General features: G+C 36.6%; 1 protein-coding gene across 1 annotated transcript in view; it reads right to left on the reverse strand.

Moving 5' to 3' along the window:
- The window catches only part of LOC137228976 (dynein axonemal heavy chain 11-like), a 46202-nt gene that overhangs the window by 12467 nt on the left and 21732 nt on the right, over positions 1 to 12003 (reverse strand). The window contains exons 5-8 of the mRNA XM_067746174.1: positions 8428 to 8544; positions 1517 to 1654; positions 1075 to 1199; positions 320 to 515 (exon numbers count right to left, since the gene is read on the reverse strand). Coding sequence (XP_067602275.1) covers positions 320 to 515; positions 1075 to 1199; positions 1517 to 1654; positions 8428 to 8544 — 576 coding nt within the window. The remainder of the gene's footprint in view (positions 1 to 319; positions 516 to 1074; positions 1200 to 1516; positions 1655 to 8427; positions 8545 to 12003) is intronic.

A 12003-nucleotide genomic window follows, 5' to 3' on the forward strand; every position in this document is an offset into this window, starting at 1 on the left:
CTATGCTAGACACACAAAACACAAAGATGAAATCCAATGGACCCTACTCTCAAGTAACTCATTATCCAGTAAAGTGGGAGTGGCAAATAAATAATTACAAGACAAAACAAGAAAGAATAATTAATATAGAATTTGATAAGCAAATCCCTAAAACAAAGACCTATTAGAAGTTGTTTTTAGTTATAATCCTCGTAGCACTGACATTTTCCCAAAATAAAATACAAATGAATGGAGGTATGAGGAATATTCTTATAATAAAAAGGGCATCTATGAAACATTTTAAAAATACCTTTGGGTCAAAGTTGACCCAAACCCTTACCTTTGGGTCAAAGTTGACATTGAGAAGACCACTTACGGCACTGAATTTAACCAAGGGTTGATTCAAATTGAATTCACAGATTTCATCCACATTACTTTTCCATTCATTATAGATACGATTTTCAAACTGGTCTAGCAAAGCTGTCATTTCAGTATACTTCTGATAAATCCAGGCGTGATCAGGACTTTCCAAGAATCTGTAGGAATATGTTTTTTATTTTTTACTTTTCTATACATTAGATAGATCTCAGCTTAGCTACTTTATAGTAATATATGATAGAAATAAGAAAGTACACTATAAAAATCAGGAAGAAAATCAATAAAGGTCAAATAATGCTTCTGCATAGTCTGTGCCTTAAAAGATATGAAATAAATGGAACTCCAAACATTTTACTAAATGCAAACAGCAACAAGTTATCAATTCCTACAAAGAAAAGAAAAAGATACAAAAGTCTGCAAAATAACAGGAGTGCTAGCTATTGGAGAAAGGAAAAACAATAACAAAAAGCTATCAACATATTGTGGGTGAAATAGAAAAGCGAAAAAAGACCTAAAAACATGGAAATATATGAAGTTCTAAGTCCTAAACATACTCCCAAACCATGGGGATAAATCCCTCTCAATGAGCCCAAGCAATGACAAGAGTTAAGTAAGGCAGTGACTCTTTAAGTGCTAAAATGAACAGCTCACTACCCTATATAAAAATTGCCTGTGTCGAAGGGATAATGTTACCACGAAAGAAGCCTAACTACTTACAGATCACGGAGAGATGCAAAGTTTGACCAAAACATTTGAAGTCGGTCCATGACCTCTTTAGCCCATTTGATATTTCCTGAGGTAAATGGCATATTCTTGTTAAGGACTACATTTCCTTGTTCAATCTGCAAATTGATATTGTGGTGAAGAGGATGAAAGGGAACATTTAATCAGGGCACACTCCAACCTTGTAGGCAACTGTTAATTTTGGAACATTTACAGTACAAATATAAAGAACATACATGCAAAGTAACCTGATTAGTAGAAGAGTTACTGTCCTAAAGCAGGTTCTTCATATCCATAAGGAAATCAATTACATAAAAGCATAACAATTTTAGAGCCTGTATCTACTCTTCAGTTATCATTCAGTGGAGCTCTACTTGACACCCTGACCCAAAATATGATACTGTGGGTCTGTCAGACTTTATCCCCCCCCACTCACCTGTTGCACGTGTTCATTATACAATTGCTTACACATATCCAACTCTGCACTGAACATGTGCACAAGTGTGCTGTAACGTGGGCTGAAAATTTCCATGACAACTGGTTTCTCAAGGAAATTCCCAAATACAGTCAAAAGCTATAAAAATCAAAGTGAAAGAAAGGTTAACCACCATGGGTTTTTAATACAAATACTCGATTCACTATTTCCTCCATTAAACTTCCTACGTGACTAGATACAAAGCAAAAATCTAGATCCCTGCAAGTATCCTGAAATGTCTTCAGACTGAAAACACTTTAGCATCTCACTAAAATTTCTATGCATCCAATAAAGCAAATTCTAAATGTAAAGCAGTTTCCCTTCCTCAGCAGAAAATGAGGAGTCAGAAGCAAACCACTGTCTGTTAGAAATCCCTGATCACAGCCGACACCCCTACTTCCTGTTGGACACCAGGAAACATTGTAAAAGATGCTTTGCAGATTTAAGAACAGAAGCAAGATTGCGTACTTCTTATTTGCTCTTCCCTCCTACACATATACTCTTTAGAATAAGGAAAGCCATATCAAGGACCTCTAGGTCACACGTTAATAATTATACTGTTATCCTGTGATAAACCATAATGGAAAAGAATATGAAAAAGAATGTATAACTGAATCACTTTGCTGTACAGCAGAAATTAACACAACACTGTAAATCAATTGCACTTCAATAAATTTTTTTTAAAAACATACAATTTGAGGAGAAAGAGGAAAGCTATAAAATTCCCAACTGTTAAAAAAAAAAAAAAGAAAACATCTTCATATTTGCTAAGTGTAATCTGCTGTATGTCCTCTAGACTTAGAATTTCTGTTTGCCAAGTAACATCTTATGGAAAAATCCAAACGAACTTTTTGGCCAACCCAATAAATCAACTATACTTCAACTATACTTTTATTTTATAAAATAAATTTAAAAAAAATAGTTACACCGGAAGCATCAGTCACAGTGACCGTCCTGCCCATGGCCGCCCATGTTTTGTACCACAGGACCCAGCTACCCCCAACACAGCAGCTGGGGCAGCAGTGGCGACCTGTTCCAAGGACAAGCACTCCACGGGCTGACAGTTCCTTCAGTGTCAAAGTACTGGTTGAAACCAATGCCTTGAGATAATTGGAGTCTTTCTCAGAAAAAGAATGAGGGCATGGCAGGCTGAACCTATGCCAGTAAAATTTACGAGTGAAAAGAACCTACAGTTGAACCTTGACAAAACGAGCTTGAAATGCGTGGGTCCACTTTTACACAAAACTTTCTCAATAAATACACTGGTAAATTTTTTGGAGAATTGTGACAATTTGAAAATTGTTCTCAGACAAGACAAACCACACTGCCAAGAAATATCAAAAAATTTAAGAAAAGGTATGTCATGAGTGCATGAAACATATGTAGATACTAGTCTATCCCTACATAGATATAAGGTGTTATTTAAAATCAAATTAATAATGTGTTAGTTTTCTTACTGTTTTATAACTTTGCTTTCAAAAAATTACACTACCATACAGTATGCCTTTCTCTCATAATTGGAGAAACTGAATATCAGCCTATCATCACAGGTGGTTTTTTTAAAATAATGTTTCCAATATTATAGTAGAGTATGACTGTAATACTCTATGCCATAAAAGTTTTATAATGATTCATTCATTAGTGTACAGGCTAGGCTCCCGTGAAACAATCCTATTTATTACACTAGGCTACCATAAAGCAATCATATTTCTGCTTCTTTTTATCAATGAATCATTATACCTGTAAATAAATATGAATTTTTCACATTATCTTTTCATTTCTTTATGTCTAGTGTTAGTAATACATATAAGATCTACAGCGTTTTGTATTGTGCAAGGCAATACTGATGTAGGTACTGATGATTCATCTTGTAAACAGATGACATAAACTCACGGTATCGATAGAGTACAGTCTTGTAAAGATGTTTTCTCTTCCTTATGATTTTCTTAATAACATTTTCTTTTCTCTGGCTGACTTTATCATAAGAATACATTATATAATACATATACAAAATATGTATTAATCGAACGCTCATTATTGGTAAGCCTTCCGGCCAACAGTAGGCTACTGTTAGTTAAGTTCTGGGGGAGCCAAAAGTTAAACACTGATTTTCAACTACATAGGAGGTCAGTGCTCCTAACCCCTGCATTGTTCAAGGGTCAACTGGACTAGTGAGCAGAGGAAGCCAGTGAGTAAGGGGACAGAAAAAGCAGACACGTGAACTAAAACAGAATCACATGACCAGTAAGGAGAAGTATGTAGTTCCAGAACTCCCTCCGCTCGGTCATCTCAAAGTAACCTTGACCCCCTGTTTCCACAAAGCTGAGCTGTCTGGTGAACCTAACCTTGGATTTCTATTTGCCTCCTGTCTTGTCTTCTGCCCCACGGGGATTCTTCTGTGCATCAGTGTGAGACAGCTTTCTTTGCAAACAAAATAACGTAGTAAACATACATATTTTTGTACAAGCAATGTTTATAGAATGCTGACTAGGTGCCACGGACTATATTTTAAGGGTGTTAAAAATGCTATTGTTACCACATGCTCCAGATAGGGGAAGTGAGTTATGGGAAGGGGATAACTTGCCCAAATTTTCACAGCTAGTGCAGAGTTGGCATTTGACATGAACACTGGGCAGTCTGGCATCAGAGCCTCTGCTGCCTTGTGTAGGAACTCATCAGCCAAGGTGCCATTTAAAATTGCTATTTTGTTATTTACTCACTCTATGTGGGCTTCAGAAAATGTGAGCTATTTGGTCTGTTATATAGATACTTTCTCTGAAATAAAAGGAGATAGCTTCTCAAAATAACTAAATATCATCAAGGTGACAGAAAACCATACACTAAGGTTTGTGCCTTGCTAGTGATGTGACATGGCAAAAGAAAGAGCTTTGTTCTTCCTCTTAGAAAACTAATGGGTGTTCCCCCAAATTTGTTTTTATTAAAAAACAGCATCATTGTAAACAATTTGTAAACATTTTCAAAAACTGTACTTACTAAAAAAATCAACACAAGGAAAAAATTATACCAACTGAAATGTAAATCTAACCATATCTTAAGAGGCCAGTTTAGACAAACACACACTGGCTTTTCTTCTGGTAATATCAATTATACCTACTGTAGAACTGTTGGTGGGAATGTAAATTGGTGCAGCCACTATGGAGAGCAGTATGGAGGTTCCTTAAAAAACTAAAAATAGTTACCATGTGATCCAACAATCCCATTCCTGGCATATATATCCACAGAAAACTTTAACTCAAAAAGACACATGCACCCCAATGTTCATAGTAGCACTATTTACAATAGCCAAGACATGGAAGCAACCTAAATGTCCATTGACAGATGAATGGATAAAGAAGATATGGTATATATATATACGATGAAATATTACTCAGCCATAGAAAAATGAAATAACACCATTTGCAGCAACATGGATGGACCTAGTGATCATCACACTAAGTAAGCCAGACAAAGACAAGAATCATATGATATCACTTACATGTGGAATCTAAAAAATGATACCAATGAACTTATTTGCAAAACAAAAAGAGACTCACAGACATAGAAAACAATCTTATGTTTACCAAAGGGCCGAGGGATTGGGGAGGGATAAATTAGGAGTTTGGGATTAACATATACACATTAGTATATATAAAATAGATAACAAAGACCTACTGTATAGCACAGGGAACTATACTCCATATCTTGTAATAATCTATAAGGGAAAAGACTCTGAAAAAGAATAGGTATATATGTGTGTGTGTGTATATATATATATATACACACACATATATATAACTGAATCACTTTGCTGACCACCTGAAACAAATCAACTATACTTCAAAAAAAATTACTGTAGAAACTACTAAATATTTAAAATCTACTTAGTTAGCTGCTACCTAGCAAAATGCAAAGTATTAACTTTCTTCTTACAACCACTGTTTTGTTAACTTTGGACTTGATGTTAACATTCTGAAGTAAACATTGCCTCATAGATTTCACAAAGAAGTGTACTCCAACTATAGTAGGGAAACATATTTATTTCACAACATTCTCTTTCAAGCCCTTATCATATGAACCGCAACTGGAACAATACCAGAAGTTTCCCAGCGACATCTCATTTTGACCACCTGATACGCTTAGTGGGACTTAAGTCCAAATGTAAAATAGGAAAGACAGAGAGAAAATATGCTTTGGGGAGGTTGTGAAGCCAGAAAGTAGTAGTAAACAGAGTCTTAACCTTTTATGCAGTATACATTACCTTAATTTTTCAACATCACAGATACATAAAAATTACCCTCCAGGATGAGAATAAACGTCATTTGAACTTCCGGTTTCCTTGTCACGTTGGAACTAAGAGTTTTTTTATGGAGAGTACAGACATTGTCCTTCATATCAACCTCAAAAGATTCAAGACTGATTCCCAATACATGCTTCCTTCCTAATTATCCCACTGGAGATCTGTAAGGTTTACCTTGATTTTCTTCTACTTCTCAGTTTCATTATGTAATATTTATATTTTTCCTAGGTTTGTCTTTTTCAAAGATTTTTTTAATTTGCTGCCACTTGAACCATATACACTTCACAATTTTCCAGTTTTCTATTATTTCATCTAAAGACTTTTCTAGACACTTGTCTTACTTCAGTCTCCCTGCATGCAAAGAAACTGTAAATTTTAGAAAGCCATCCATCAGCATTTCAGTGTTTTGTTTGTTTTTGTTTTTTTTTTTGTGGTACGCGGGCCTCTCACTGTTGTGGCCTCTCCCGTTGCAGAGCGCAGGCTCAGCGGCCATGGCTCACGGGCCCAGCCGCTCCGCGGCATGTGGGATCCTCCTGGACCAGGGCACAAACCCGTGTCCCCTGCATCGGCAGGTGGATTCTCAACCACTGCACCACCAGGGAAGCCCCAGCATTTTCTTTTAATTTTTATTGAGTGCCAACCCTGTAGGGTCTGAGCCACAGCTTTATACTGTTTGGTTCCAGGGCCCTTCCTGCTCATGTCTTTGCCAAGAGCAGGTACTGAATCGTGGTCTTCAGAGAACAGTCTGCAAGTATTTATTCCCTGGGACACAACAGTAACTGGTTGGAGTTCCATCATCCTGTACCTATGGTAGAAATCATTTTCTCCCCTAAATACACAACCCTGTAATTTTTTTCTTCTGCCACGACTCTTGCTGCAGTTACCTTCATCTTTGTGTCATTTCAGGACTCTGACAACCAGTCAGCCCTCCTAATGTCACAGTTATTAAGTGCCTGCTTTATACAAGGTGTTGCAGAAGGTGATCTAGATATAACAAAAACTCTAAGATGATGTCCCACCCCTGGAGAGCTTATAAGGGCACCATCTCACGTTATATTTTGCAGCAGACAAGGGACAAATATGTGGAAAGTTAAAGAAACAAAATACATGACAAAAAAGAGATAAAATTCTTTAGAAAAAATAACTGGCCATATACTAAAATAGAATCCATATGAATGGTTGTGAAAAGGGCAAGGAGAGAGGTTTGAATTAGAAACGGTAGGAGCCTCTGTAACCTCTGTAACTGAGATTTCATTCTACATTCTTTCTTGAAGTTATTTCTAAAAGCATGAAAAGAGGTCCAGTTACAGAGAATACGATAGACTACTACATAGCCACTAAAAATAATACTGTTGAATTGTTACAAAAGAAAAATTTTTATGATTCACTGCTTCCTGAAAGGGTTACAAAAAGATTACAAGGATCAGAATATGTCATTTTTTGCAAAGAGAAATATGTATGCATATCTAGTCAAAGAAAAGGAAGGGCAGTAATAAATACAATAGTAATTTCTGAGAGATGGGATGACAGGTGGTGTTATTTTATAACAACAGGCTATATATTTCAGCTGGCAGCATCTCAGTTTCATCCAAGGGCTCTTAAGAGAGAACTATTTGAGCCTTGTGACTTCTCTGTTAAAACGCTTGACGGGGGTAGAAGACACTAGCCACTTAACCGCCATCTGACCCATTTATTTGAATTTTAAGATCAAAATCAAACAAGTATCTCCGACAAAGTCTGTGCCTGTTATACTGTTTTGCACTGCCATCTTCAATGAATTGTGTCCGTGATTCTCTAGCTGTGTTTCTGCTGACACTGAGGCCTCATTCCTCTTTGGGGATGTCATCTAAGTTTACGCTTGACTTGCAATTCTCTTCTTTGACAAGCAAGTTTCACAAGGTGCCCCGATTACCCACGTTATAAGCTTTCTACTTGGGAGGACTCTCAGGATGCTTTTCTTTTCTGCAACTATTCATACGTCTATACTGTATTTCATCAATTCTATGACAAACACTCTTTCATGTTTTAACACCTCTGAAACTAGACTATGTTATATAATCAACAGCATCATAATTTTTTGGCAGCATATTCTTTTGTTGATAAACACTGGTGTGTCTGATAATCAACGGTGCCTTATGCCTGATGAAAAACAGTGTATACATTGCTATTTATTTCAGTCAGATTAATAAAGTGGGCAGATGAACCCGACCTATGTAAACAATGGCAAAGAAAAGAAATTCTTGAGTTAACAGAGAGTTTTCACTTTTCACTGTAGCTTAATTTTGAATTGATAGTTCACAGGCCATACCAAACTTGCTCTAAAGGTAATGAAAGCTGAAACAATGAATTCAAGCAAAGATCAATAGTCAAGTATCCTAAAACTGACTCTGTCCAAAGTAAACTTCATCATTCATTAGTGCATTATTCAAAGTTTATAATTCAGTGAGCTTCATATGAAGAGAATGTGACTAGTTAAGAGTCTACCTGGATGAGAAAGGAATGTATTCCCTCTTTTCATCCAATAGTCTTATTCACTAGTAAAACATTTTTTCCTGATAACTTCTTCAGAACTAACCTTAAATGCAGCTTCCAGACCATTGCAGTTAAAGAAAGCTTCACAAAGAATTGTCCCGAGCCTTCTGTCAAAATCCAAAGTTTTGGACTTAAACACAACATAATCACTTTCAAATTCCTATAAAATTCAAAATAAAATATTAGTTTACAGGAAAGAATCCAACAGTGAAAATATCAACCACAAAAGTGTGACACCTTTCTCTCTGTGAATGAATTTATTTTTCATAGCAGGATTCCAGGAGAGACAAAGAAAGAGCTGTATCTGACTAATTATTCAAGTGGCAGCCTTATAGGCACACTGAACATTTAGCACTTCCAGCTCACATTTCCACAATCCTTTTCATTGGCTCAGACCCCAACATTAGTACTTTGGCCTATCACTCTATCCTTCTCCATACTATTTTGATTATAAATGAAAAAGCAAAGGTTTTCAGAAAAGAAAAAGGAAAAAAAAATAACCCATCTTATTATAACTTTAGTCCACCTATAAGTTTAAACAGGAAGTTTTTTATTTTGTTTTTCATGGAGCAGAAACCCTGCCAGGAAACACTATTTCTTCAAGTGAGAACTAAAATCCACAGGTCTGTCTGTAAGAAAGCATCATTAGTGATACAGACAAAACATAATACTCTTCCTGCTTTCCCAGTTTCTTATTAATATGCAGTTAACAACCCCCAGTTTTCTCCTAATACATAAACACCCACTCCCATAATTACAAAGAATGAAACAGTGAAAGAATAACCATCATCTGCACAGCATTACAATTCAGTCTTCAGTGAAGTCTCAGAAATTCAGAAACACTTTGGGCTTCCCAGTCAAACCGCCCCAGGAGTGCACACCACACACTTAACATAAAGAAGTCCTTTGTTACCACCATAAACTGAGCCTCCTCTTATTAATAATAATAATGACAGCTAACATTTATTCAATTCTATTCTAAATGCTTTACATTATTAACTCAATTCTAACCACATGATGTAGGTAATATTCTTACATTTTGTAGGCAACAAAGTAAACTCAAAGAAGTTTAATGCCCACAATCTTACCCCTACTTAATGGCAGGGCCAGAACTTAAAGCCAGGTAACCTGGCTCCAAAGTCCACACTCCAAGCATGATTCTGGATGTTTGTATGAAGGAATACACCTTATGCTGAATTGAACACACACTATAACAGTGTAACGGCAAAGTTCTAGAGCACTATGTGTCATATACAACCATGTCATATTTAGCATCAAGAGGAAGTCTCCACTTATGAAGTAGGGCCAAACAGTCTCTTCATTCAAGGCTCGCTGACTTTTAAAAGTAAACACAAATGTCCAACAAGTTGTAAACAAGCCTAACTTACTCTTCTTCTCAGTATGGCAACGAAGAGCATACCACTTAAGATCCTCAAAGGTTATTTGAACAATCAGCAAATAAGATCTCAGGGAGGAAACAAACGTTCATTTCCATAATTGATATCTCTCCTAACCTCTTTTTTGTCACTCAACCTGAATTCAGAACTGCTGATAGAACTTCTCCCCCAGGAAGTCCCACAGATAATTGAAATTTGTTTTATACAAATCAGAACTCATCATCCTCTCTATAAAGCCACTCCTCATTCTGTAAACCCTAACAGAAACTTTGGCAATCTCTTTCACTTCTTCCTCTCTCGGTCAACTGCTGTCAATCTTTTCTCCTAACTACCTATTCTTCATTAGTCCAGGCATCACCCTCCAGATCACCATTACCATTTAGCTGGATTTCTGTTAACCATTTTCTAACAACTCTCTTTGCCTTTAATCTCATCTCTCCCATCATTCTAACTGCAATCTAAATAAGCTTTCTAAAATAGAAATCTTATGTCACTCTCGTACTCAAAGTTCACCATTATCTCAATTCAGAATCCTAATTTCTTAGGGTAAAGTCTAAAAGTCTTAACCTCACCTACAAGCCCTCTGTGATCTGGGCCCTACTTACTGCTCCCAACTATTCCAGTACCTCTCCCCCTTTCATACACCAGGATCTAGCCACACCTGCCTTATCATACTCATTCTCTGTGTGTCATACAATTTTCTGCTCATCACTTTCTTTTCACCTACTCATCACCTGTTTCATTTCTATTTTATTTCAGTTCCATTTATCTTTCAAGTATTGTCTCAGTTTCCCTTTCACCTCCTCTGGAAAGGGGCCCTTCACGAATGACCCCATAGTACTCTGTACATTTCATACCCTAGCACTAAGCACACTGTGTAAGTGCCAACCTGGATTCTCCCCCTGGATTTTAAACTATGAGTATAGTAGCCATGTCTCTTTTCACAGTGACAGTGCCAATATTTAATGAGGTTCCCAGCACAGAGCTGTTTCTCAATACTTACTGAAGAATAAACAATATGCTGGTATTACTGAAAACCATTTTTTCTATATTGTAAAAACTCCAAAATTGCCCTTATTAGTGACGTGGGAAATTTTGAAGTTTTAGCTAGAGAAATGCCATGGTCTGATTTAGCTCCTAAAAGGCAATCAAGCAGCTGTGTGAAGAACAGACCCTGATGGAGCCAAGACAGGGGCTGAAGAAGAGGTTTAGGAGCAAATGCAATAACCCAGGTCAAAGATGAGATCCGGGTATATTTTCAGGGTTTATCTGATGTTTATCATAAGAAAAGAGCAAGATCATGGATGACTCCAAGGTTTTGTAATAAGTAGTACATTATATGGACTATTTAATGAGTTGGAGAAGACAAGGAAGAATAGGTATGGGGAGAGGTAAAGCAGGGGTTCAGTTTTGCATGTTGGTGACATCTATTAAGTATCTAAGTGGAGATGCTGAGTAGGCGGCCGAATAATATGCTATGTGTTTGGGATTTAGGCAGGTCCTCTCCATTATGTAAAATATCCTTTAGGCTTTTGGTAGATACTCTTTATCAATTTGAGGAAGGTCCCCTCTATTCCTATTTCTAAGAGTTTTTATCATGAATGGATGTTGAATTTAGTCAAAAATTTAATGCATCGAAGTTTTTAAACTACTAAACTATCACAAAGGAGGCAAGAATATACAATGGAGAAAAGACAGTCTCTTCAATAAGTGGTGCTAGAAAAACTGGACAGCTACGTGTAAAAGAATGAAATTAGAACACTCCCTAACACCATATACAAAACTAAACTCAAAATGGATTAAAGACCTAAATGTAAGGCTGGAAACGTAAAACTCTTAGAGTAAAACACAGGCAGAACACTCTGTGACATAAATCACAGCAGTATCTTTCTGGATCTACCTCCTAGAGTAATGAAAATAAAAACAAAAATAAACCAATGGGACCTAACTAAACTTAAAAGCTTTTGCACAGCAAACAAAACCATAAACAAAACAAAAAGACAACCCACAGAACAGGAGGAAACATTTGCAAGCTACCGACAAGGGATTAATCTCCAAAATATACAAACAGCTCATACACCTCAGTACCCAAAAACCCCAAACAACCCAATTAAAAAATGGGCAGAAGATCTAAACAGGCATTTCTCCAAAGAAAACACACAGATGGCCAAAAAAGCACATGAAAAGATGTTCAATGTCACTAATTATTAGAGAAATGCAAA

Source organism: Pseudorca crassidens, chromosome 8, assembly GCF_039906515.1.
Source record: "Pseudorca crassidens isolate mPseCra1 chromosome 8, mPseCra1.hap1, whole genome shotgun sequence".
Lineage (NCBI taxonomy): Eukaryota > Metazoa > Chordata > Mammalia > Artiodactyla > Delphinidae > Pseudorca > Pseudorca crassidens.